Source organism: Puma concolor, chromosome C1 (genome assembly GCF_028749965.1).
Source record: "Puma concolor isolate L17-30 chromosome C1, mPumCon1.1.hap2, whole genome shotgun sequence".
NCBI classification, from domain to species: Eukaryota; Metazoa; Chordata; class Mammalia; order Carnivora; family Felidae; genus Puma; species Puma concolor.
This window is the reverse complement of record NC_141674.1, coordinates 24,910,381-24,937,686: the sequence shown is the minus strand read 5'-3', so window position 1 is coordinate 24,937,686 and position 27,306 is coordinate 24,910,381. Positions and strand designations below refer to the sequence as shown.

Genomic DNA, 27,306 nt, shown 5'->3' with positions numbered 1-27,306 from the left:
GTGGGGGCAGCAGACCTGGTCCCACCACGGCCAGCTGTGTTCTCCTGGAGCTTCAGTTCTGTGAACTTCCTCCTTCCTAGAGCTGCTGTGAGGAGCCCACAAGATACTGGAGGGTGGTTCACATGAAGGAGGCTACTGTGTGACACTGCAGGGCTCAGGGGTACACATTCATACAGCCTAGAGGGTAGGTCCTTCCAGGGAGAGGAAAGGTGACATCCCAACCCAAGGCTTCTGCTGGCACCCACTATTGGCCCCATTTTATGGATGAAGAAACAGAGGCACAGATCGAGTTCCCTGCCTGAGACTGCGCATGAGATTAGGGCCAGATCCAAGATGGGACCCAGCTCTATTTCCTGAGCTCTTTCCAGTAAGCCAGGATGCCTTGGAGAAGTGTGGGCTTCCCACAAGGTTCCGAGGCTCCCAGTGTCCCAGAACCCAACCCCCAGAGGCTGAGGTCGCCGTATGCCAGGGCCTCATGCTCCCGATCTGTCTCCCTTGCTGAGAACACTGGGTCAGCTCTCATTGCTGGCACCTTAGGCTCTCCCCAAGACTGAGGATTGCCTCTTTGTTTCCATAGTAACAGTGAACAGAGGGGTCTCCTGAATCAGTGCAAGGATTCTGCACCGGCACCTGCAAGTAAGCATGTGCCCTGGGAATCCCCGGGATGGACAGCCTTAGGTACAAGCACACATACACATGCATACTCACGCACATGCTTGCACATGCATACATACCCAATGCACATGTGTGCACACCCATCCCCCCTTGTGAACACACAAGTGCGCCCTTGCACACGCAGGCACACGCACAAGGTGCCCGCTAACCGAGAAATGGATCAGGATATGATCGTGCCTGGCATAACCCACTCCCAGAGCCACCTTGGCCCACTCAGGCACAAGGAGGGTCTTGGAGACATGAGGCACTTCTGTACCCCCTGCTACATTAGTGGATACTTACTATGTGCCCGGTACTGCATTTTCCTTTTCACATAGAACATACTCCCCACAACGCCATGCTGAGACGGGTGCCCAGTGAGGGAACAGGCTCAGAGAGGCGGGGGATTTGCCAGAGAAGGCATGGGCCGAGCCAAGATTTGAGTCCAGCATTGACTCCTGCCCTCCCCACCACACCTGTTGGTGCCAGACCCATGAGCACTTCCCTGGGACCCACAAATACAGATGAGGAGGCCTGGCAGGAGGTGGGGCAGGAGCTGAGGCCTCCCAACTAGAATGCCAGGGTTCCTGGACTTGTGGCTCTGGGTCATCGGATGCCCTCTCCGGCATCCAGCCATTCTTGAGACTGGGGACTGAAGGAAGGTCCAAGGGACAGCAGGGGCTTTCTTTCCACTTCTCCCAGTCAGCAGAAAAGGAACTCTGAACAGCAACAAGAACCACCAGGAATCTCTTGCTGGTGAAGCTACCTGGGTTCACTTGTGAGCTCCCTACCTTTCCAGCAAAGGCAGGAATCCAGCTGCTGAGGTCCTGGCTCCTCGACCTCATGGGCCTCTCAGGCAGACCCTTCAGAGATGACGGGGCCTGAATTCAGAGGCCAGGCCAGCCAGGTCACCCTGAGTAATGAGTTGGGCGGGGGCATCATCCAGGAGGGACCTTTCAGCAGGAGGAGCTCTAACAGTGAAAATGGGCTGCTGAGGAGATAGTGAGCTCCCTGTCACTGGAGGCATCCCAGATGGGTAGGTGCTGGTGCTCCCTGCTTAGGAAATTGAAAATAAAGTGACTGAGTCCTCCATCATTATCCTCATCATTGTCATTGTCATAGTTACCACTGATTGGATACCCTTTGAGTCAGGAACTTAAAGATACAACTACCACTACTGCTAATAAAAATAGCAGCCCCTATAGATCAGACCTTATGGGGTTGATCTTCACTGACTCCTCACAGAAACCTGGGAGGCAGGCATGATTGTTAGGCCCATTTACAGATGAAGAAACCAAGGCTCAGAAAGGTCAGTGACTTGTGCACGGTGCAGGGACAGCAAGACCTACGTTCTGCCTGGCTGCTGAGTCTGTGGTCTGTGCACCTGGGAGCTGGCCTCGGGGGTAAAGCAGGACAGCCTCCCCCCAGTTAGGGCTCTTGGTTCCTAGAGCCTTTTCTGTTCTGGGCAACGTTGGCTTCACTATGGCCAATGAGGCGCCCTCTGCTGGCCATTTCCTGGCTCTGCGGAACCACCTGAAGGCGGAGGCATACCCTCCAGTACCTGGGATGTGAAAGGTGGGTAGGCCCTTGAACCTTGGACTGTCACTTCAGATGGTGGTACCTGAGGTCACCCAGACGGTCAAGGTTGAGCAGAGGTTGGAGTCTAAGGGCTATCTGATTCCCAGGCTCTCGTCCTTCCACCCCTCCCTAGTGGGGAAGAAGTTTTACTCCAGCGGCCTTCACTTCCTACTGCAGCCTCCTCTACATCCGGGCTCCTACAACAGGGCCTCTGGCCCCACGGCTCTTGAGGGATCTTGGGGACTGTAGTTTGTAGCTGAGAACCTGTCTCCAAAGGCAAAGCGGACCCTAGGGTTTGTGGCAGTTTGAGGCATGGGGCTGTCATTGACTGGCTGTGTGAGGCTAGGCAAGATTCTCAACCTCTCTGGGTGTGGTGAGATGGGAGTCAGTTCCTTCGTAGACTCCGAAAAAGAGATTTGAGGACGTCTCTTTTACCCAACCAGGACACCTCGGCCAGCCCATTGCCGCACACTACCTAACATTACCCCACCCAGCCATTCCCTACCACATCACTGCATCGTTTTCATAGCCCAGGGGAGTCTCTGAAGGTATTTTATTTAGTCATTAGCTCACTGTTTATTGCCTGTCTCTCCCACTGGAATGTGAGATCCGCAAGGGCAGGAATCTTGTCATCCTGGTCACAGCTGTGTCCCCAGGACCTATAGGTGTTCATACATATTTGTTGGATGAATAACACCCTCCCCGGGCGCCTGCGCGTCTCAGTCGGTTGAGCAGTGGACTCTTGATTTCAGCTCGGGTCAATGGGCTCATGGTTCGTGGGTTCGAGCCCCACTTCGGGCTCTGAGCTGACAGGGTGGAGCCTACTTGGGATTCTCTCTCTTCCCCTCTCTCTGCCCTTCCCCCATTCATGTTCTCTCTATCTCTCAAAAATAAATAAATAAGCATTTTTTTTTTAAAAATCTTAAAGCCCTCCCTAGCCCAACCTCTGTTGCAGCTTGAAACAGTCTTCCAGATCCAGGGCTGTTTTTCCTGTTCCCATTGTCACAGCCCAGAGCTCATAGCAACTCCACCCACCCTTCTCTGCACCCTCCTCTGTCTCCCCTGCTTCCCCCCAACATGAACACTTTGCTCTCCCCGGCCTCGGGGCCAAAGATTCCTTTTTCTCTCTGCCTGTTCCCCCTCATTTGAGTAATCCCCATTTAACTCTCAGGATTAGTTAAGCTCAGGCATCACCTCCTCCCAGAAGCCCTCCCTGCTTTCCTTTTAAATTAATGCTCTCTTCTGACTTATTTATTTATTTATTTATTTATTTATTTGAGAGAGAAAAAGAGAGAGAGAATGTTCAGCAGACTCCACACCCAGCTCAGAGCCAGATGCAGGACTTGATCTCATGACGCTGATCATGACCTGAGCTGAAATAAACAGTCTGATGATTAACCAACCGAGCCACCCAGGCACCCCTCTTCTGGCCTCTTTAGACCCTTGGTGCCTCCAGGTCCAGAGGGTAGTGTTCTCTCTGATATTATTTTATTTTATTTTATTTTATTTTATTTTATTTTATTTTATTTTTAGGATTTTATTTTTCTAAATAATCTCTACCCCTAATGTGGGGCTTGAACCCATGACCCTGAGATCAAGAGGAGCAAGCTTGGGGTTCCTGGGTGGCTCCGTTGGTTGAGCATCTGACTCTTGATTTCAGCTCAGGTCATGGTCTCACTGTGGGTTCGAGCCACATATCAGGCTCTATGATGGCGGTGCAGGGCCTGCTTGGGATTCTCTCTCTGCCTCTCTGCCGCTTGCACACTCTCCTTCTCTCTCTCAAAAAAAGGGAAAAAAAAGAGTAGCAAGCTCTACCAACTGAGCCAGGCAGGCCCCCTCCCTCTGTCTTTTAAATGTGTATCTCTCCTCTACCCTGGGCTCTCCTTAAGGGCCAGGCCCGATCTGGTTCATCACTAGGCCTTCAGCACCCAGGCCCAGGCTGGCCTGGTACAGGCACTCAGGAAGCATTGAGCTGGGCTGGTGTCACCACTGCTGTGATAGGGACTTTGGGGATTAGACAGGCAGGACCAGGGTCTCCCAGCTGTATGGCAAGCCACTTAGAGCCTCAGGTTCCTCATCTATAAAATGGGTATGACAATCCTGACATCTCAGGGTTGTGAGGATTCAAAAGAAGCTTCTCTTATGTGTGTAATGTGCCAGCATGTGGAAACTGTTGGGTGAGTGGTGCGCCCCTTCCCTGGTGTGATCTTGGGCCTGGGCTTAGCAACTGCCTCTGTGAGCAGCAAGCCCCCTCAGGCCCTCCAGGGAAGGAAAATGTGTGTCCTTTAGTGAACCTGGGCCAGGATTCCTGCCCTGAGGGGCCCCCAGGGGTGAAGGGAGGAGGTAGCAGACTCCCTAATTCACTGGCTGTGTGACCCACGGCAGGTGCTCACACCTCTCTGAGCCTCAGCTTCCTGATCTGGAACGGGAGCTAAGCCTAAAACTCAGCCTAAAACTCAGAATAACATGGACAAATAACATGGACTCAGAATAACATGGACAAAACATGTGCCAGCCTAAAACTCAGAATAACATGGACAAAAAGCCAAGTTCTTGGTAGGTGCTTGATTATTTGTGTACCCAAAGCCATCTCCTGCCCTTCTGATTCCTCTTGTGATTTGGGGTGTGTGTATCTAGGGAGATCCCTTAGACAGGGCCATGACCATTCTAGGCTGTGAGGAGGAGCCTTCCCGTTCTAAGTGATTACCTGCGGGTCTGGGCTGGGCACCTGCAGTCTGGGTGAGGTGCTAGGACTCTGGGCAGCTCTGGACACTCAGGAGGATCCAAGTCCTCATGATTAGCCAGCCCTTTAGGACATGCCTGTGGAGTCCTCCAAATGGAGACCAGTGCGGCCTGGGAGGACAGAGGCTTATCCTTCAGTCCCCACCCAGATTCTCACTCATGCATTCATTCATACTTCCAATGCTGTATTTACAGAATGTTGCACAGAGCCTGGTACATAATAGGTGCTCATTAGATATATGTTAGGAGAACAATTTTATCCCACAAATTCAACAAACATTTATTGAGTGCTTACTGCACTTAGCCCTGTGCTAAGAGATGGTGGTATAGATAGTGCCCATAAATCATTGGTCCTGGGTCCCCTCCCAAGAGCGCCGGGGGGGGGGGGCTCTAAATCTTCCCAACTCTTGCCACCCCCTACCCCGCTCCCACTCCAGGCATCAAGACTTTTCCCTGAATCTGGTAATGCCCAAGCACCCCATGCATCATGGGGCCTGGGAAGGCTGCACCTCCACAGGCACGACTCTCCAAATCCTCCCTGCCTTTCACGCTCTCCTCCAACCACTTTCCCCCTCCCTCTGAAACCCTTAGACACAGCCATCACCCCCCTCCCAGTGCCCTACATCTACCCGGGGTTATACCTGGAGAGGCCAGCAGGTGGCGCTGAGACCCCCCCCCCCCGCTGCGCTAGACTGGACTCCAGACCCCACCAGGACCCTCTCCCTTCTCGCCTTTTCTCCCCATCAGGGACAGGAGAAAACTCTGTGACCTCTAACTGACCCCTCTCCTTCCTGCTGGCTCCTGCGATGAGGCCTAAGGAGACTCCAGCTGCTCCTGCAGGCCCCGGGTTGTCTTTTCCTGCCTGGTGGGTGAGGGGGGTCCCCAGGGGCCAAGCTGCAGCTGGTGGGGCGGCGCCAGGCGGGGTGGGGCAGAAGCAGCTGCTGGGGGGAGAGAGAGGAGAGAAGAGAGGAGAAAGGAGATAGAGGTGCTTTGGTTCCTTGGCTCCTGCCCCAAACAGGTGGAGGTCCCAACCGAAGCTCACCCCAGCGCAAGGTATGTGGCTGAGGAAGCAGATGGGGCTGGGGGGTTTCAGTCTGCCAAGCAGAGCAAGTCTGGCGGTACTGATGGGCTGGCCAGTTCAGTTAGCTCTCAGTAAGAATCCCTGAGCCCTCTCCTATCCTGGTGGCCCACAGAAACTTGAGGGTCAGCAAGGAGTCCTGGGGTGGGCATTAGGAGAGGAAAGTTCCATTGCTCCTCCTGACCCACTGTGTGAATTTCGGGGAGCTCTTTCCATCTCTGGACCTCAGTTTGTCCATCTAAAATGGTGGGTGGAGGGAGATTTCGAAGACCTTCTGTGGGATAACTGCAAAGTGGCCCTTTTCAAAAAAGGATTAGCTCTTCCCCTGGAGCCTGGGGGAAGACCAGAAGGTCTTTAAGACCCAAAGGAATGCCCCCCAATGGTGGAATTTCGGAGTGGTGGAGAGAGACTCATTTGGAGATGTGGGACCCCCTCCATGTCGAGGGGCCTAGGGTCTTGGTCTATGCCGCCCCCCTCAACCTTGTTTCTCTGATTGGGACTCAGGGTGGAGAGTGCCACAAGGTGGGGGGCTTCCCTCGAGGCCTGCTGTTCCAGAGGTCCCCTTGTTAGGGAGAGGGTAGCAGGTGCAGGGCAAAGGCAGCTCTCTGCCTCTTCAGGAAAAGAAAAGGGGTAGATTGGGCAGAAGAGAGCGGGAGGCATATGGGTGTCCCCAGGGTGGTGAGGAAGGAGCCATCCATGCCCTTTGTTAACTGTGGTTACTTGCCAAGTCTCCAAAGCCCCCTGCACTTTAGAGTCATTAGCTCACTCACTGCTCACAGCACTCAGCCAGGCTAGAATGGTGGGGGAGGGGGCTGGAGCTACTTTTCCCTCACCCGCTCTTGGGAAGAGATTGTTCCAGATTGTTCTCTGGCTGGGGAGGAGCTAGCACAGGCAAGTTGTAGGATCGCAGGGATGGTAGGGTGGGTGAGTTCACTCCGGGTGGGGAGACAATCGAGTCAAGCACACGTGTGGGAGTCAGATCAGCCTGTGTTCAAATTCTGGCTCTGCTGTGAGTCCTGGGGCAAGTCAAGTGACCCCTCTGAGCTGCAGTCTCCTGTGCAAAACGGGGGCCGCAGAGCACTCCTTAAGGGGTTCAGTGAGAAGCAAGGGGCATCGCGCAAGTCAAGCCCTCGGCACAGTGTCTGGCACCTAGTAGGTGCGGACTGTTACTCTCATGGAGATCAAAAATGGAGGTCCAAAGAAGGGGGAAAGACTGGCCGGCCGGGGTCACAGAGCTAGGTCTCCAGTGAGTCGGAGCACCCTCTTCTCCGCCACGGTGAAACGCTGAGCACCTACTGAATGCACCCCAGCGCCTACTAGGCACTCTATGGCCCCCCAGTCCCTGTTGTGACACTCCCCTCGGCTCACGTCTGTCCAGGCCTGCGAGGCCTCCGGTCTGGGGTGAGGGATGGGGACCCCCAGGCCGAGGGAGGGCGGGCCACGGCGGGGGGTGGGGGGCACCGATATGCGTCTCGGGGCGCGCGTCCTCCCTCTCCCTGGGGAAGGGCAGGGCAGGGGCCAGGTCGGGCCATGTGCTGGGGGGGTGGGGGAGGGGGACAGGGGCTGCGCGCGGGCGAGCGGTGGGAGCCCCGCGCAGCCGGCGGGCCGGGAGGGGGCGGGCGTGGGGGCGCCCTCCGCCCTCACCCCGCCCCGCGCCTCTCCCCGCAGCGGGGGCGCCCCGCCCCCCGGGCGCCCGACGTGGACGCGGCCGCTGCCGCCGCCGCCGCCGCGCGGGAGTCGCTGTCCGCGGAGCCGACATGCAGGCGGCGCGGGGCGGCGCGGGGCGGCCGGGCCAGGCGGGCCGCGGGCCGCAGCGCGAGCGCCAGCGGCCGCCGGGCGCCGGAGCCGCGTCCCCCTGCGCCGCCCCGGGCCGGCCGGCCGGACGAGCCGCCATGCGCCCCGGGCAGCCCCGCGCCGCGCTCCGCCTGTGGCTGGGCTGCGTCTGCCTCGCGTTGGTGCAGGCGGGTAAGGGGGCCCGGGTTGGGGGCTCGGCGCGGCGCGGGCGGGTGGGCGGGCGGGAGTCCTCGGGGCCCTTCCTGCCTCCCTGCCCCCGGCCTCTTCCCCACCTCTTGACCCCCAGGCCCGTCCTCCAGCCCCTGCCCACCACCCTAGCCCTGGGGTCTTTGGGGTCTAGGGTCTTGCGATTCCCCGGTCCCCTCATCCCATTGCCCTGACCCCAGGCCTTTGCCTCAGGTGCCTGAGCTGAGCTCCCTTCTCTGGCCTGGGGAGCAGCCGAGGACACCAGTCCCCCAACCTTGGGCCTCCCTCCCTGTCCCCAAAGCCCTGCAGGACAACTCTGCAGGTCGGAGCAGGATGGGGCCCCAGTTTGCGTGAGCATGTGTGAGGGGGATGGGGACTGGCACCCTAGGGCTCTGGGTGGGCGGGATGGACCCCTGAGCCTACTGCAGTCACTGTCTGGCCTGCCCCGTGTGCCGGCCTCATCCTAACCCAGCCCAGGCTCTCCCCAGGCTCTGTATCTGTCCCTTTGGCTTCTGGCGCCTCGCTCATCTGTCCCTCTACCCATCTCTCTGTGGCTCAGTGCTTTCTCCCTCTCTCTCTCTCTGCTTCCTCTCTACGTCTGTCTCTGATAGCCCACTTGTCTGTTTTCTGGTTCTGTGTCTGCCGCCACCTGTCTGTGTCCCTCTGTCTCTATCTCCACTTTGGCTTTGTCGCCCCAGGCCCAGCCCCTTGGGCCTCAGGTCCACTCCTCTGTGGGGTGAAGGGTGCTGGTCAGGGCCAGGTGTCCCCCTTGCAGCACTTGCCCCTTGGGAGACAGAGAGGCTGTGTGACTCACGGCCCCTCTCCTAGAGAGGTTCTTCCTTCCCTGACCTCCACCATCCTGTTACTCTCCCTTCTTGACTGACCCCCTCTCACCCTTTTCCCATATCCAGAAGACTTGACCCACCCGTACTCTTGACTCTCCCGAGAGAACGTGCTCTGCGTGACCCCGTCTTCCCCTGCCACCTCCCTACCTGCCTCTCGAGGCTGGCAGAATGTGGAGAAGAGGCTCACCTAGATAGACCCCTCCCCGGGCTTTGTTCTGTCTGGATCCTGGGTCACTACAATACTGGGGGTTCCTCTTGTGATCCTCAGTCCCAACCCAGGGCTCACCCTGGCCTGGCTCTTCTTGACCTCTGGGTCTTTCTCCTTCCCTCAAGGTCACTTGACAATGTGGTATTATAGAAAGAGCACTGGACTGGGAGTCCTTTTGACTGCTTTTCATCAGACTAACTTTCAGCACCTGCAACCCTGGCCACCTATGCCTCCCCCCGCCCTACCAGCGCCCCCCCCCCCCCAACCTCTTTACACTCCTCCGTTAGATCTGGCCCTAGCCCAGGCCCGTCAGTTCTAACTTGGACTGCTGATCGGGCCAGTGTGACCAGTGGGGACTCCCATCCTGGACATGAGGAGCCTGGGGCCTCTCAGGCCTGGCTCTTCAACCACTGATGAACTGAGATGTGCCAGCCCCATGGAGGCCTTGCTTTCTTCCTTCCCCACTGTGTGGCCTTCCCCAGGTTTCCACTTATGAGACAGTGGGCCTGGGCCCCACAGCAGCGGGTGCTCAGGCTCAGGTGCCTCCCCACCCCCAGACAGCCCCTCGGCCCCAGTGAATGTCACTGTCAGGCACCTCAAGGCCAACTCTGCAGTGGTGAGCTGGGACGTCCTGGAGGATGAGGTTGTCATCGGATTTGCCATCTCTCAGCAGGTAACCCTTGAGGGTCTGGGAGGGAAGAACACATCAAGATAGTAGCAGGGGATGGGGGGGGAGGGGGTGCAGAAATAGAAAGGAACAAGGAACAAGAGGGACAGGCAGAAGAATTGCACATATGGCTTGGAATGGGGACCCCAGCGGGGAACGGATCAGTAAGGAGGGCTCAGGGGCCTTTGACTGGAATCTGGGAATCAAGAGCCTGGTTTTGATCTTAAACATAAGACCGAGGTTTGGGGCCCAGTTCAAGTTCTCACTGGGGAGACAGTCTTGGGCAACTTCTGTAACCTCTCAGCACCCAGTCTCCTTATCTGGAAACAGAGATAACGATAGCTCCCTGCAGAGGTGAGGGGATCGGGGAGGAAGCTTATGTGTATAAAGGCTTTATTTATAAAAGCATGGTAGCTGGGTGAGCCCATGTCACCGCCAGAGAGGTGGGCAGAGTGGGGTCGGTGACGGGGCGCTGACAGCAGCGGGCCTGGCATTTTCCTTGGCAGAAGAAGGACGTGCGGATGCTGCGCTTCATCCAGGAGGTGAACACCACCACCCGCTCATGCGCCCTCTGGGACCTGGAAGAGGACACCGAGTACATTGTGCACGTGCAGGCCATCTCCATTCAGGGCCAGAGCCCAGCCAGCGAGCCAGTGCTCTTCAAGACCCCTCGTGAGGCTGAGAAGATGGCGGCCAAGAACAAAGGCAGGCCCAGGGCACTGTTGGGGGGGGGGGGTGCGGGGTGAGGCTTGAGGAAAGCGCCAACCCCGTTTCTTCCCCCACTGCCCACACCCTGCTGCCTAGTAAAGCAGTACCTGAGAGAGGAGGTCACCTTAGTCCCCAAACAATGAGGATATAGCCTCTCAGCTTTGGGTCAAGGCCCTGTTGCTGCTGCCCCAAGGAGCCATCGGCATGTTCTCAAATCTCTTTTTGTTAGATATCTGGGCACCTATAGAAATAAGCACTTAAGGTCTTGGGCCTGGCCCTAGAGGGGTGGCTGGGAATGAACGGAGCCTCAGACCTAGTGTCCCCCTCCCCACAGATGAGGTGACCATGAAGGAGATGGGGAGGAGCCAACAGCTACGAACCGGCGAGGTGCTGATCATCGTGGTGGTCCTGTTCATGTGGGCCGGTGAGTCTGCCTCCAAGCTCTAATTCACTCGACTTCCGGGGAATGAAGGCCCCTGGCCAGACCCCTTCTCTCACAGGAGCGAAGGGTGGGGGCTTGGAGGCAGCTGAGAGATAACATGAGAAGCCTCAAAGTCCTGCTCTGGGGGCCAGATCTGACCTCTCACAAAAAAAACTTAGTAGATTGAGAGCTGCCTTGGAGCACTTGGCCTTCCCTCCCTCAGGAGTAGTTCAGGCTCCTGGGGTGGACGCATCCACAGCCCCTTTGCCTTCTGGCCTTGGCTGCAGCATTCATGCCTCCTTCTGGGTTGCTGGGTCTCCAGTCCATCCATTAGAATGGCCATCTTGCATCTTGTTCCCACAATGCACTGCTTTTCCCTCTCTTTAGCTTTTCTTAGATGAGGTAGTTGGGCTCATGTCTCTCCCTTTTCCCAATTGTCTGTGAGCTACCTGAGGATAAAGAACAAACGTCATCTTTGTACTTAACTCAACCAGCATTTTCTGAACGGCCATCCCATTCCAGATAGTAGTACTATAGTCGTGACTAAGGAGAGCCCTGGGCTTGCAAGGAACTGGGTCTGGGAGGCCCATACTTAACTGTGACTCAGTGTGATGAGTGCCATCACATGAGGGCAGAGGAGAGGGAATTAATTCTGGGGCTAGGAGTAGAAATCGGGAAGAACACAGAGAGGAGGAAACATGGGGATTGAGCTTTGAAGGATGAATAGGAGTTCACCAGGCAGCCAATAAAAGGAACAGTGTTCTGATGACAGTGTGTAGAAGAAACAAATTGAGTTCAGTCTGGCTCAGTGCAGCTGTGACCCAAGAGAGAAGGTAGAAAGGGGACAGTAAAGGACGGTGAGGCTCTAAAGTAGGCTGGAGTCTGTTTTGAGGGACTCGAACACCGTGCCAAATCTGCATTAGCATGGTGGTTGAGAGGACAGGCTGTATTGAGAAGTTTGGAAAAAATGTTCTGTAGGCACATCAAAAAACAGGTGCTTGTAGGGCACCTGGGTGGTTCAGTCAGTTAAGTGTCTGACTCTTGATTCCGGGTCAGGTCACGATCTCTCAGTTCATGAGATCAAGCCCTATGTCGGGCTCTTCGTGGACAGCTTGGAGCCTGCTTGGGATTTTCTCTCCTTCTCTCTTTGCCCCCTCCCCTGTTTGAGCTATCTCTCTCTCTCAAAATAAATAAGAACTTAAAAAAACAAAAAACAGGCACTTGTAGAAAAAGGACCAAAAAACACAAAAGATTTTACAAAAGAGGTTTATGGTGTGTTATTAGACTGGGCACAGACAGTATTTAGATAACCGTAACAATATAAACATGGTGAACTAACCCAAGATTGTGATGTGATTCTGTTAGGATTGTGGAGAAGGAAGCGGGGTATCTACCATGGTGGAAAGTCAAAAGATAGTATCTAAAACAGATCAAGAAATAGCACTATAAATAAAACACAGAGGTAAAAAATGGAGAAGACACCTACCAGCACTGGAGTTGGCTGCCTTAATAGTATCTGACTTTCAAAAACTATGACGTTCACGTCTTATTCGTTTGCTAACAATGAACATCTAGCAGAGCGCAGGCCCTGGAGTGTGCATCCCGGCTCCGCCACCGCAGGACCTGGAGTAGGTGCCGAGGCGCTCTGCATCGGCGTCCTCACTGGTAACCTGGGGAGGGTAATTACAGGTACCCTCCCAGCGCTGTGAGGACGGTGGCATCGGCCGAGTCAGTGCATACTGCACGGGGCCTGGCACATGCTCAGCGAATGTTACGGTTTCTATTTCCCCTAAGGGGAAAAGGGAGCTGTCCGAGGTTGAATGCGGGGAAGGTGGGATCAGATGAGTGTCGTAGGAAGATCAGCCCAGCGGCAGCAAAGGGGTTGGCTTAGTGGGGGACAGGTGCAGTGGTGCAGGGGAGAGGCCATCTGGAGCTCAGTGTCTAACAGGGGCCCAGCAGATGCCAGCGGGAATGAAGCGGGCAGGTGGGCCTCGAGCTCTGGCCTCTCACTGCTCTCTCTTGCTCCCCTCCCAGGCGTCATCGCCCTCTTCTGCCGCCAGTATGACATTATCAAGGACAACGAACCCAATAACAACAAGGAGAAGACCAAGAGTGCGTCGGAAACCAGCACACCAGAGCACCAGGGCGGAGGTCTTCTCCGCAGCAAGGTGAGAGGGAGTCTTGGACCTGCGTGGGCAGGCCCTGGGCTCAGCTCGGGTCCCAGCGTGGCTGCAGCTGGGTAGGGCCATGCTTGGCCGCTGCCTGTGTGACACACGGGACATAGCACATCGATTTTGGACCTTCTGTAGGGGCCAGCGGGGTTAAACAGATGCGGTGACCGGGGAGGGCAGAATTCTCGGTTGGTGTGGGACCACGCAAATAGGGGGTTCTAGGCCCATTTCTGCTCCTGCTGTGCTGTGTGACCTTGACCAGGCACTTCACCTCTTTGTACCTTCGTTTCCTCTTCTAAAAACAGATATGAGAACCTTTTCAGTGCTCGCTCTGAGCAGCTCAGAAGAGACGGTGGAGAAGTGAGAGATGTCATGGTTCTGACGATGATTATCCAACAAACATCTGGCCCTCTCCACATCTCCTCCCTCCATCTCCTCACACCCCCTGGCTTACTGTCCTCTCTCTTGGCTTCTCTCTTTCTGCCGCGTTTTCCTGAAGCCTCTTTTTAACCCCCATCTCCAGAAGCACCTCAACAATGTCAGTGGCTGAGGCTGCGCTCAGAGGCAGGTCCGCAGGATGCGCGAGAAACGGCCGGCGGGATGGCCCTGCCGGGGGTGGACAGGGGGCCTGGGGCCGAGGGCCCAGCACCCAGTCTTGGCCACTAAGCGAGTGAGGCCGAAGGCTGGGTTTAAGAAGGCAGAGAGACGAGGCACGCGGGCAGGGCCACTCCTTTCCTTCCACGCGGGACGAGAGCCTGGCTTTTAGGCTGCAGCCCTTCCTTCTCGTGTCCTCTCTCTAGTTCCAACCTTGCAAGAAGTCTATTCAATTAGCCCTGGCTGCTTCTCTCGTTTTTTTCCTCCCAGTTTCCAAACAAGCCCTCGGTGAACATCATCGAAGCATGACTGCCTGTCTGCAGGGAGAAGGATTTCATTTTTCTTCTCTGCTGTCCCCGGGTCCATGGGCACCCGGACGGGGAGGACTGCGGATGGGGGGAGGCACAGCCGGCCGCACCGTTGGCACTCTTCCCCATCCTAGTCTGCTGAAGGAAACCGAACTGTGAACCCAAAATCTGCAAAAAATAAACAAGCCACAAAACTAAAAGGCCTGGCCCCATTCTGGAAAAGGCAAAGCTGCATGAGACACAGCCTTCTTTCTGCCTCTTCGCCTCTTCTGGACTGGCTTCCTCTTTGAGACAATGCACAGAGCTCCCGGGAGATGACAAGCACCTAGACTGACTTCAGCTGTGTCTTTCAGACTGAGAGCCTTCAGGAAAGCCACAGGGCAGGAGCACGGCTGCCAGCAAGCCTTTCCTGGATCCAGCCATCAAGGACTTGCGGTGTGATGCACAACTTTGCGAGTGTGTAAGATGTTATGTTTTGTCTCTTTGGAAAATGTGACGGAAGGGCTTCACTCCAGAGGGCAGAGGAATTCCCCAAGCTGGTTGCCCGCAGCCTCTGTCTTCTTTGGCCCTTATTTTGACCCTTAACATAATTAGTCTGCAGTCTTAAGAAGACGAGGTAGGAAAGAGACCTGGACGGTACTGGCCCCATTTCTTTAGGAAGAGTCTTGGAATTGTGACAATGTTGGCTTACATGACTGAAAAGGTGTGTCCGCATGGGACATCCTGGGGGCTGCTAAATCACCCGCTCTGGAATGGAAGCTGCTAGAAGGCAGGCCTGAGCCATTTACCACAGACAGAGCAGCCCTGGCCTCCGGGGTCTCCATATCTTGCCATCTCATCCAGGGTTCTGTGAAAGCTACCCAGGGTCCTCATGTCCTTCCCTAGAGCCTGAGTGGTGTGAGGTGACAGGTCTCTCTCTCCACTGCCCCTTTCTGGCAAACAAAACAAAACAAAACAAAAATGGTGCTTGACAAGGGAAGGCAGACTCTTCCCTAGGACTGCAAGTTACAGCCGCTGAATGCCTGCGTGGGAAGAGATGGGCCTCTGCGTCTTCCATTGGTGGCTAAGGACGGGCATGTGGGAGGACCACACCTAGCACAAGCCTGGCACACAGTAGGCGCTCAGTGAATACCTGCTGAACTGAATGGTAAGAGCAGTGGCCCCCAAGCCAGAGAGCTGAAAGCCATCACCCAAAGACCGGCCCCACCATCCGGTCTAGAAGAGCTCTCGTGGCTAGGCCAGCCACTGCTCTGCTTCGCCCTGGTGTGGCAGCACAGGGAGGGAGGAGAGACAGGGTGAAAGGCAGATGTCAGCAATACTAAGGGCTTCCTCATGGGAGGGCATGAGGCTCCACTCATTGTCTTGTGACTTCCATCCCTGCTGAATGGGACTGCAAGGCCAAGGCTGCTTAGGGGAGAGGTCCTTACCTCTGATTCAGTTAGAGCAATAACCTCTTTTTAAATGTAAAATAAAAGACAAATGAAAAGGCACATCCTTGTCTTCTGGTAAATGCCCAAATGTTGCCCTCTTTTTCTGGCAATTGGCAGCAAGTCAGGATGTGTGGAGGAGGGAGTCGGTTCTCTCTCTCCATTTTGGCCTGCAGCTTCTTAGGGACATGCCTGCCAGCCAAGCTGGAGTTGGAAGGGAAATCTCGAACAGATGGGGGTGCACGTGTAGGAGGAGAAAATAGCTGCTCCATCATCCCATTACTGAGGCCCCCAAATCCAGGCTCGGGCTGCCTCATCGCCTAGGTATGCAGGCTGGTGCTCAGTTTTTAAAACAAAGGGTTTTCCCCTCTGGGTAGCGCTGGGTGTTTTCCCCTACCCGAAGGAATGTGGTTCTTGTTTCTCCCCAGGGTGAGGAGGGGAGCGGAGAGGAGCTGCGGAAGCGGCCTGCTGCAGCGCAGTATTCCCAGCTTGCTGTTTGGGGCTGTCCAAGGAACGTCATGATGAGCCCAAACAGCAGGCTGAAAGGTGGAGTAACGATGCCATTAGCCAGTGAGCAAACTGGTAAATGGGACACCTCAGATACTTTTTGTCCAGAGCCAGCAAGAGCTTGGAGAGAAAATGTCAGGTGAGCAGGACTTAGGGTAGACGTTCTGGAAGGTTCCAAGAGGAGGAAGACAGGTCTTGAAGGCTGGGTGGGAAAGTGGAAATCTATTAGCACCCAGAACTCTAACCCCAACCTGAGAGGCCGGTACCTGCCAAGCCCTGGGTCCTGTGTGCCTGTCTGGTGCCTTGTGGTGGAGAAGCCCCTAAGTCGGCATCAGGTAAATACAGATCGCTGTCGGTGGTCAGGAAGGCACTGCTAAGGGGAATTTAGCAGGGCCTGCAGTACATCGGCTGAGGGTCTGAGGGGGAGGGGAGAGGAGTGGACACTTCTGGTTTAGATAAATTTACCCCATTCTCTTTAGTTACATCCCTAAAAACCCCACGTTCTACGACTGAGCTTTTCTCAGACCAGCCGTCATTGCACAGTAAACCTACAGCTATGACTTGGGCTGGGGTCCCCTCTTCACCACACTTAGATCCGCAGATTCCTCACAGCTTGGGACGGATGTAAGCAAGTTCTTGGAGACGGAGACCTGACCCGCAGGCCACGCAGGGCCTGTGGGAGAATGTTGGACAATGCTGGACGGAGGGCAGAGAACCTGCCTTGTCACCACATGACCTCTCAGGCCAGTTACTTCTCTGGGGGGTGGTTTCCTTATGTGTCAAAAACAAAAAGGGTAAGAACAGGAAGAGGGAAGCCCCAGGGTCTGGGAGAGGAAGGACCATGAGTGTTTCTGTGGGGCAGGAGTCCTTTGCTCTTTCTGATCCTGTCCCTTCAACCCAGGCTTTTCAGGGTGGCCGCCTCTAGAATCCATGGTAAGCTAATTCAGCCCTTTTACAAAAATATGTAATATTGCACCACCCCAGTCACGTGATGTTTCAGACTGCTGTTATTTCTCACCCTCTTTAAACCTATTTGACAGTTTTTGGATTTCGCTTTTAAGTGGCCTCCAAGAACGAATTGCTTCCATAAATGGGACACGGCCCCGGCCCCACTCCAGCCGCACCAAGCTCCATCAGTACAATGTTCCCAAACCCTCAAAGTGTCATTGGAAGCTAAGTTGAAGGAGCTCCTCCTATACCAGTAGTTCCTTAATGAGAACGATAGTGATTCAGGACTACCAAGTGGAGTGTTTTAAAGCTTGTCCAAGAGATCACATCCCACCCCCTTCTCAGCGGGTGCTGGGGAAGGTCTGGTTTTCTGTCTGTGGCATGTTCCAGTTGTCATCGGACAGGACAGGTGGAGAGGACTGACAAGGCAGGAGCTTGTTCATTAAGGAATTCCACTGCTGACCAGCTGATACTTCCTGTGACAAGTGGAAATTTTTTTCCTGACAGGTGCCCTGACATACAAAGCAAGCATTCCCTAGAACCAGCTTAGGAATTGTTTGCTCTGGGAAAAGCAGGACAACACTGAGAAAAGCAGGGAACTCTGCTTTCTAGTTTTAGGTGGTTGGGTTTTTTTTCTTCCTGTAAAAGCTCAAAATAGGCTAGAGAATGACCCCATTCCTTTGAGAGAAGGTCCATTTCTCCTCCCCCTCAATTTCCTATAACATAACATGAACTAAGGGTAAAGGACATCATCACTTCAGAGAATGCAGCCTCGTCTCTGAAACCTTTGATGTCTGCAGTGACACGGTGCTAAAAAGGAAATAAGCAACTCCCTGGACAAGGGATCTCCACCTGACAGAAACAAAATGGATATGTATCAAACAGCTGAGTGTTTAGCAAATTTATATTGAAGCTTTTGCCTGGACTATACAATATCCACTAGACGAAACTTACGTTAACAGCAGGACAGAGAGCCTGTCCCAACATGTTGCTACTTATTTCCTCAGCATGAGGGGAGATTTTAAAAGCATTGGCTAATATAGGTGACAAGCTATTACTGCCTTCATCCTGTCTCCTGGGGCAAGTCTAAGAAGCTTAGGCTCACAAAAGGGATCGAAGGAACGTCGTGTCTCCCACAACTACCCACGCTTAATGCCACCTTCATCCAAGTTCCAGGAGCAGTCAGTTTCTGGAGAAGCTGGATTAAGAACAACCATCAATTCTGTATGATCAATTCTGGTTTCCCACATCCCTTTTAAAGGGAGAATGTCCTGGGATAGCTCAGCATCCTCCTTAATCAGCAGTGGCTCGGGAGAGACTGATACAGAGGTCAACCATATAGCTGTGGGAAGGACTGTAAGGCAGCGCTTGTGTGATGGGGCTGAGCCGTCTCCCCCTCTGCAAAAACAGCACAGTGATATTTCAGGCTTTCTCTATGTCAGGCTCCTGACATGCACTATATGTAGCTGCAGATCCCAATCAATTTCAACATTTCTGAACTGCTGGAACGCCTTTCTCAACACTGTAATTTACCCTCAAAAGAATAGGGAGCACGCACCCTCGCCTCCCCAGTACCACAATCTACTAACTGCCACCCCCGCCCAGACCCCACTAACCTACCCACGCAAAAGAGGAAGGAACCCTCCTTCAAAGCCTGCAACAGACGGCTACAGTACATATGCCACGACAAGAACTTTTATTTCTTTTTAATGACATTAAACACAACTGCTACAAGGGAAAAAACATGATAAAGAGGAGGCACCAAACTTCAGTTTCATAATTGATCCCGACAACTCAAGTAAATCAGGCCTGTGTTAGATGCAAAACTACAGGTTATTTCAGGCTCTTAAAAGTAAACTATGTAAACAGCACATTTTTACTCTTTGTCAAGACCCCCGTGGTGAGAATGCCATCATGAACGAAGAAAGCTAGGTAGGCAGTTAAATGCACATAACCGTCACTCCATTAAAACAATACAGCAAGAACTCATCACCAAATACTAGTCTGAGAGGCCAGCACCACATAGGAGATATGCAGCTTTAAATACAGATTAAAACTCCAGATTTTACCCACCACCATCTTTAAGGCAAACATGCCTGATAATGAGTTTTCTTTGGCTTTGTTTTTTTCTTCTTAAAGAATACCATGTTAACCGCTAAAGAACAGTTCTCTCCTCCCCCAGTCCAACAGATTTAATTAAGCTGCTAAAGCTTTGGAAAAACAGAATTATTTGAGCAAAGAGGAAATGTGATTGTCACATTTTCTAGTTAACCCGTCACTCATTTGATTTGGCAAAGGCAAGGCTGCCGTTACACATTCAGGCTTAAACCCTCTTGTACCAGGAGTGCAGGAACATGAGCCAAAGCGAAATGCCGTCCCTTCACTCCTTGGGCCGACTGTGGAGAACTAGACAGCCACAGTGCTAGTTACTCCAGCTCCAATTAATTTTTATTATGCTGTGGTTCCAAAGGTGGATGTCTGCTCGCTCACTCCATCATGCTAATTTAGGGAAATCTGGAGAAGTGACTGATTGAGTAAATGTCCATTATGCCAACTGAAATCGATTTTGACTCTTGGCTCTGAACAGAACTTCTTTGCATCTGGTTCTAGAATCTAAACCAAATGTCCAAGGAAGAGACTCCTCACCTGGATAAAAACAGTAAACACTTAGTGGCATCCATCTAAGTTTACTGGTGGCTTGAATGACTAAACTTTTCCCAAGTCGTTTTCTAAAGCCGGGTAGGCTGTTTAAGATGAGTGCAGAGATGGGCCGATGGGACAACAAAAGCAGAAGGAGGCAGCTAGCCTGGTACCACAGGCTGCGCCACAGCGACTACGCCCAGCCTCCACGGAGCATGAACAGTAGCGTGAATGCCGGACTGCAAAATCTCCCCAAAGATGTCTAGAGCTGGCTGTATAGAAAGAATGACGAACTCCTTGACATCCATTAGGCTGCACAAAGTCTGTCAACTTAAGGTAGAATACCTAACCTGAAGGTCAGGTAATGCTTTCGTGCACAGGCTTAATCACAACTGATTAGACCCACATTATCAGTTTTGTCAAGCTGTGTATCAGAGGTTTGACCAAATGAGATGGTAACATCCGGAAGCTAAAGGCACCTCTTGTTAACTACTAATGGAGACAACAGAGTGCCTCTCCAGAGTCTCTCCCACAGGGTATGATGGACTCACTGACTAACACATCAACTCACACTTGAAGTTGGAGTTGAGCAGATGAAACTGAAAACCAACTCACACCTCAGTAGGACTGGTTTGCTGGCCTGTCCTAGAGTGAAGACTCTGGGTGGGAAGCTCTTTAATAAAGAGAGCAGGGAGGCTGCTCTTAAGAGGCATGTCTATGTCTAACAGAATACAGGAACACACCAACAGAACTTAAGGAGCACGGTGGTCACTGGGGAAAAAGAAGGCAAATCCTTGAGAAAAGAGAAGACAATCAGTCTCAAGACCACAAATCAACAAGGGTTAGTCAGCAGTCTTCTGTCAGAGTTAAGATGTGTAACATTTGTAAACCTATTGTGCAAAACAAATTTAATGAAGAATGGGGGCAGGGGGCAAAGAAAATAAATAAATAAAGGAGGCTAGTAAGTACAAAAAAGAGAGAAGATTTACACTTTTAATTTGTCCCTTCAACAGGATTTTTGTCCTGCTCCATCCTACTTCAGATGTGCTGGATTACCGACTTTAAAATACTGACAGGTATTCAGAGATTCAAATAAAAAAGAGGGGTTGTTAAAAGTGACTTATATCCACTTATAAGTCATTAGCAGTAATTAATGCTGGCTTGCAGCCTGGTAATCTCTTCCTTACAGGAGATGAGAAGATGATTTCTTTTGGGCACCAGAAGTAGACTTCACCTCTGTGCAGAGGTGGGTGCTTTGCCTGAGCCTAGGTATTCTGGCTTGATGCTGGCTTTCAATTAGTGGTCACCTTCAATTTAAATTAAAAAAATAAAAACTTAACAGTGCTTAAACGCATGCACACAGACAAACAAGAAGGACGTTATACAAAAAAATTTCAAGTCAGCAACGGGAATTTCCAAAAGGTGGCAAGTTCTTTAAATAAAAATCTCGTGAAAAATAAAATTCAAAATCTACAAAGCACAAAAGAGCAGAAGATGAGCTGCTGCTCCAAACAGGACCTGGAACAGGACCCTGGATAGAGACCTTCACTGCTGATGGGGTGAGACAAATGGACTCGGTGGGAAATCTGGGAGACGCTGGAACCGATGGTGGCTTCGCATGTTCCTGTCAACCCACTGAGTCAGACTGTATCTTTGCAGAGGTTTCTGTCGGAACCGAGCGTAGTTTCTATCAGGAGAAAGGGAAAATAAAAACAGGAAAAATGAGTGTTTCGGCTGGAATGGCTATTTGTACACAAAAAATGGCCTAGGCAACTATTTGAAGAGTATCTTTACTTTTGGATAGCAGATACTAATTTTACATTTCAATCCTCACAATTTTAGAAACTTTGTACTATTTTATTTATATGAAAGTCACAATGTAAGTGCTATTTCCTTCCAACTCCCAAAGCCAAATTGCCACATAGGTATTATGGTGATATATGCCACATACACAAATGTTAAGAAAACCTAATACATAATGTATAATAACACTCAAGTAGGCAAAAAAAATTCTCTCCCTCAGGAAACATTTAGAACAGGATCTGTATTTCACTGCATCATGCTTGTACCTCCAACAGGACCTCACTGTCTGACACAGCTCAAGGTTGCTCAGGACTCAGCAGTTAAAATTAGAATAAAATTCCCAGAGAAGGTAAGTCATCATGTGAGTATCACATTGCAAGTTTGGAGACTGAATAATTAATAGCACGGACTCAAAGTTTCTTGAGATTCTCCTTTAGTCACCCCCAGTCCTTTAGGCTGTACTTCTGAAAAACACCCTGTGTGATAATCTGAGCTCATTCTCAACCCCAGCTCTTCCTAATAACCACCTGGGAAGCTTTTTAAAGATTGAGATTCTTGCACCACACCCCCACCCCAACCCCTGACTTAATGATTTAGAATCCCTTGAGTCAGGGCCTGGACATCTGTATTTTTAGACATCTCCACAGGTGATTATGAGTAGCCAGAACTGAAAATAATTATAACATCTTATGACATTTATCTGGCCCTATATGCAAGTACTTGCTGAATTCTGTAAATACCTCACCTCATTTAATGCTGATAACAATCCTGCCAGAAAAGCACTCTCATTAGTATTTTGTACAGGTAAGGAAACTGAGTCTCAGGTTAAATAACTTGCCCAAGGTCATAAAGTGGAGTAAGTACAAGAGCCTGGATTTGAATTCATACCTGTCTCCAGAGTTCATCTAATAACCATTACACTGCCCTGTCTTTCTGAGATTTGCTATCATTTTGGCAACTAGAGAGGAAACACTGAGCATAAAGGCCCTGGGGTGGGAACACGTGTGACATATTAGAAAAATAGCAAGGGAGCCAGTGTGACTAGAACAGAATGAGCAAGGGGAAGAGTAGTAGGAGATGAGGTTGGTGAGCTAACAATGTCAGGCCATGGTCTTTATAGGGGACTGTGAGGGTGGGAAATGTGAGATGGAAAGTTTTGAGCAGAGAATCTGAATTTCTTTGGCTGCCGAGTTGAGAATAGTAGATGGGCAAGGGCAGAAGCAGGGAGACCATTTAGAAGACCTGCAACAGTCCAAGTGAAAATGATGAGAAATGGTCAAGTTTTGGATATACTTACAGGATTTGCTAATGGACTGAATATGGGGTGAAAGTCAAAGATGACTCCAAAGTTTCTGTAACTGAATCAAAGTCACTGAATCGATGTGTAAAACCACCCTGCATCAAGAATCCAGAAGATTTCAGAACAGAAAGACCCTTGGACGTCAATTAGTGCAACATACTAGTTTTACTGATGTGAGGACCAGAGGAATGGAGTGACTTGGTCAGAATCATACATCTGGTTATAAACTGCAAAGCTAGTACCCGACCCCGCGTTTCCTGGATTTCAGTCCAGTTCTTACTCCACTATACTCTACCGCTTCTTTTCTACCTCTGGAATTATACAATTACACCCAATTCCCCACCACATTCCTCCCGTGGCCAAATTCTACCCTTTTCCCCCTCCTCCTCATCACCCACTCACCGCATGGTGAGGTCCGAAGGATGCTGCCATTTTGGGTTTGGCACATGATGAACTTGACCCATCAAGGCGCACAGTTCCCCCAAGGCACCTGTGACACAGAGGAATCGTGGTTAGGAAGCAGCTCAATGAACTACCATATCAGTCTAGGTCAAAGCCTGTGCTTTCAGGGAAAGAAAAAACAGGCACTGATCCTAATACTATCTATGATTATCACAAGCAGTCAGCACAAAAACCATAAGCCAGAGAGGGAAGCTCGCTCTCAGATGGTGGTGGTGATGATGACGACGACGATGATGGTGATGATGACGATGCAGCAGCGGCAATAATGACAGCCACCATTCATTCATTCAACATTTATTAGCTCCTATAGTGTGTGAGGAACTTTACTGGTCCCTAGAATATGGCAGTAGACAAGACACTACCTGCCCTCAATTAAGTTTATATAAGGAGACAGGCAATTCCAAAATTTGTGATACATGCAGTGACAGGAGAAACACAGGCTGCTATGTGAGCAGAGACTGGAGGGTGGAGGTTTGAGCAAGCCCTCTCCAGAAGTAAACTACAAGCAGGGATCAAAAGGATCTCTAGAAGTTAGTGAGGCAGACAGGGGTAGGGGTGGGAGCGTCCAAGAGAAATAGCTAATACAAAGGCTCAGAGATACAAGACAGCAAAATACATTCAAGAAACGAGAGAAGTTGGGGCACCTGGGTGGCCTAGTCGGTTAAGTGTTTGACTCTTGGCTCAGGTCATGATCTCATTCATGGTTTGTGAGTTCAAGCCCCACATCGGGCTCTGCGCTGATAGTGCAGAGCCTGCTTGGGATTCTTTCTCTCTCCCTCTCTCCACCCCTCCCCCGCTCATGCTCTGTTTCTCCCAAAAATAAATTAATTATGGAAACCAATTTGACAATAAATTTCATATATTGAAAAAAAAAATTTTTTTAATAAAAAAAATAAAGCACTGGAGGAAAAAAAAATAAATTAATTAAAAAAAAAGAAAGAAGTTGAGAATAGAAGGCAGGTGGGGCCTTTTTGCTAAACAAGAAAAATTGCTAGAGGCAATTTCTCAACCATCTGGGAGACTGGCAAGGTGCTATGCGCTTTACATACTATCTTATGGAGATAGATGTTACTAAAACATCACTTTGGAGGTGGAACCTGGGTAGCCCAGTCGGTTAAGCGTCCGACTTCAGCTCAGGTCATGATCTCATGGTTCACGAGTTTGAGCTCCATGTCGGGCTCTGTGCTGACAGTCGGAGCCTGGAGACTGCTTCGAATTCTGTGTCTCCCTCTCTCTCTCTGCCCCTCCCCCACTCGTGCTCTGTCTCTGTCTCACAAATAAATACACATTAAAAAAGTTTTTTTAAAACATCACTTTGGAGATGGGAAACTGTGGCTCGGTGAGGTGGACTTGCTTTAAATGCTCATTAAACCGATCTCAAAACTGGCTCCTGTTTGACTCTATGCTTTTCTGATAATGCTAATTTTGCACTTAGGGGCTGAGACTTAGGAGAAGCTCACAAAAGCAGAAATTATGATTAGAGAGAATAAAATAATTTCCCTTCACCAGTGGTTCTCAAATTTTAACATGCATCATAATCAGCCAGAAGTACTATAAAACTGATAGCTGGGCCCAACCCCAGACTCTGATTCTGTAGGTCTGGAGTGGGACCTGCGAATTTGTATTTCTAATAAAGGCCTAAGTGATGCTGAGGCTGCTGGCCTGGGAACCACTCTTTGAAAACCACTGCCCTAGATGGTACAGACTTTTCTTTCGGCCAGTTTACATACTTCTCATTGCCTTCATTGTGCTCTCAGAAACCGGAAGCAGTTTAACTAGGCTACAGCCCATCTTTTCAAGTTCTGATAAAAGATATTTACTTAACTTTTAGGACGAATCTAATTTATTTGAAGCCTCAAGGAGCCAAGCTATGTAGAGAAAGTATATACTTTGAAGTTAGGCAGACTTAAATTAAAATTCCAATCCAGCCACTACCAAGTTCTAAGACCCTGAACAAATCATTTCACTTCTAGGCCCACTTGACCCATTTATGAAATATGGACAATAATATGTAGCATGAAGTTGAATATTAGGAATACAGTACATAAAAACTTAGCATATTGCCTGGCACAAAGCTGTAAGTGGTAACTATTGTTATTAAGGTGTTACAGCCACAGGCCTATGTTAGTTTGCAAAGACTCTTCAAATCATGTGACAATCAATCGCCTCTCTGTAAGGAAAAATGTTTATTAAGTGGATCAGTCTACACATAAACTCAGATATGTGTTACAGCACTCAGCAGAAATTCTCTAACCATAATGAGATGATACTTTTCAGGAAAAATTTATAGATTCATCACAAGCTTCTGTGCAGTTAAAATTAAAAAGTACAACCAAGGGTAAAAGAAGACAACTGACAAAATGAAAAATATCTTTGAAACACATACGGCAAAGTTTTAATGCCCTTATTCTACAGAAGTAATCTCCTCATAATAAAAGAGGTCAAAGGACATAAATAGGCAATTCACCAAAGTAATACAAGTGATCAGTAAACATAATGAAAAGATGTTCAATCTCACTAATATGGGAAGAAAACATATGAATCTTACTTCTTGAGAAGGAAATATAAACCAGAAAAGAGTTTCTCCTTTAAGAAGGGAAGTAGCTTTAGATTAGAAAATCCCTTGCCTGCTGGATGTTAAACTAAAATCAAAGGTCTCAATTCAAATTGCCTTTCCCATATCCCACTTTCACATCCCAGCACCCCATCCTTCTAGGCCGGCAAAAAAAATGTCTCTGTGAGGGGAAAAATCAGCTTTGAAGGATTTCAAGATATGTTTTTCCTGCCAAAGCATCATCAAAGGATGGCTGGCAAGATATGGGTATTGTGGCGTCCAATCTCAAAATGGAACAAGATTATCTGTGGACCATGTCCTTCAGTTCACTCATCTCTTACCAGCTACAGCCTATAAAACTATCCTGATGACGGAGGCTAAAGATATGCTATAAGCCTCCTATGAAGAAACCCATTTACTTTTGGGGTACCTGGGTGGCTCAGGTCATGATCTCATGGTTCGTGGGTTCGAGTCCTGCGTCAGGCTCTCTGCTGCCAGCATGGAGGAGCCCACTTTGGATCCTCTGTCTCCCTTTCTCTTTGCCCCTCACACACATGCACGCACTTGCTCTTTCTCTCTCAAAAATAAATAAACATTACAAAAAAAACAAAAAACCTATTCACTTTAAACTAAAAGGAGGAAAAAGTGGCCGATTAAGCCCAAGGCTTCAAGTATTAAACTGCTAGGAGTCAAAATCTAGCAGCAGCAACTTACATATAGCACTCACCATGTTACTGGACATTGTCCTATGAGCTTTATATATATATATATATATATATATGTATATATATATATATATATATATGCTTTATATATATATATATATGCTTTATATATATATATATTTTTTTTTTAAATGTTTCTTATTTTTGAGAGAGAGAGAGAGAGAGACACAGACAGAGCGTGAGCAGGGCAGGGGCAGAGAGAGAGAGGGAGACACAGAATCTAAAGCAGGCTCCAGGCTCTGAGCTGTCAGCACAGAGCCCAACGCGAGGCTCAAACTCATGAACCACGAGATCATGAGCTCATGACCTGGGCCAAGGTTGGACACCTAACCAACTGAGCCACCCAGGTGCCCCAAGCTTTACATATATTAACTCATTTGTTCCTTATAATAATCCTATGAGGTATTTTCCCCATTTCACAGATGAAGGAACTGAGACATAGAGAAGCAATTTTCCCAAGGTCACACAGTTAGTAACAGCCTGAATAACAATATAATACCATCGAGTTGAGTTTCCTTACAATTTTTTCTGGGACTGACATTTCACACTGGGGATTAGAAAGCAAGAATCCTACCACAATATGTGTACTTGCATACTCATTATCTCACACAGTGGTAAGTAAACAAGGGCTCAATAATCAGGTCTCAGCTCATGCACCAACAAATGTTAGTTTTCCTTAGCACTAAGAACTGACTGATGGACTATGGGAACATTAATTATTAATAAGACTTAATGATCTAGAGATAATGAAAACTACATTTATCAAGCATTTATTATGTGCCAGGCACTTTGCTAACAGCTTTGCATGTACCCTATCATCTAATCCTAACCACCACATGGGGCAAATACCATGATCTCCATTTTATTCGTGATTAAACTGAAGCCTAGAAAAGATACCCATCTATCATCCAGTAAATGGGAGAGCCAGGATTCAAACCCAGGTGGAGCTAATAATCCAAAGAACCTTATTTCAGCTCATAGCTTCT

The 27,306-nt window shown here is 50.3% G+C and overlaps 2 protein-coding genes across 11 annotated transcripts in view; one reads left to right on the top strand and one right to left on the bottom strand.

Moving 5' to 3' along the window:
- The first annotated feature begins 7,809 nt into the window (after positions 1–7,809).
- FNDC5 (fibronectin type III domain containing 5) lies at positions 7,810–15,444 on the top strand. The gene is made up of 6 exons (XM_086716355.1): positions 7,810–8,017; positions 9,643–9,758; positions 10,259–10,457; positions 10,795–10,884; positions 12,916–13,049; positions 13,917–15,444. Exons 1-6 carry the CDS (start codon positions 7,810–7,812, stop codon positions 13,953–13,955), a joined length of 786 nt encoding a protein of 261 aa, XP_086572481.1. The 3' UTR covers positions 13,956–15,444.
- A 3,069-nt stretch (positions 15,445–18,513) lies between these two features.
- S100PBP (S100P binding protein) overlaps positions 18,514–27,306 on the bottom strand; it is a 47,916-nt gene continuing 39,123 nt past the window's right edge. For 8 of the 10 annotated variants that reach the window (XM_086716352.1, XM_086716349.1, XM_086716346.1 and 5 more), the window contains 2 exons: positions 22,982–23,069; positions 18,514–21,163 (listed from right to left, as the gene is read on the bottom strand). In XM_086716352.1, coding sequence (XP_086572478.1) covers positions 21,022–21,163; positions 22,982–23,069 — 230 coding nt within the window. In that variant the 3' untranslated portion in view covers positions 18,514–21,021. The remainder of the gene's footprint in view (positions 21,164–22,981; positions 23,070–27,306) is intronic. The other 2 variants (XM_086716353.1, XR_015254592.1) reach the window with 2 other exon arrangements.

Excerpts from the sequence above, each read along its gene's own strand:
- FNDC5 (XM_086716355.1), top strand. The coding sequence starts at position 7,810 with ATGCAGGCGGCGCGGGGCGGCGCGGGGCGGCCGGGCCAGGCGGGCCGC. Across the intron at positions 9,759-10,258 it reads GATTTGCCATCTCTCAGCAG|AAGAAGGACGTGCGGATGCT; the intron begins GTAACCCTTGAG and ends TTTCCTTGGCAG. Across the intron at positions 10,458-10,794 it reads GATGGCGGCCAAGAACAAAG|ATGAGGTGACCATGAAGGAG; the intron begins GCAGGCCCAGGG and ends CCCTCCCCACAG.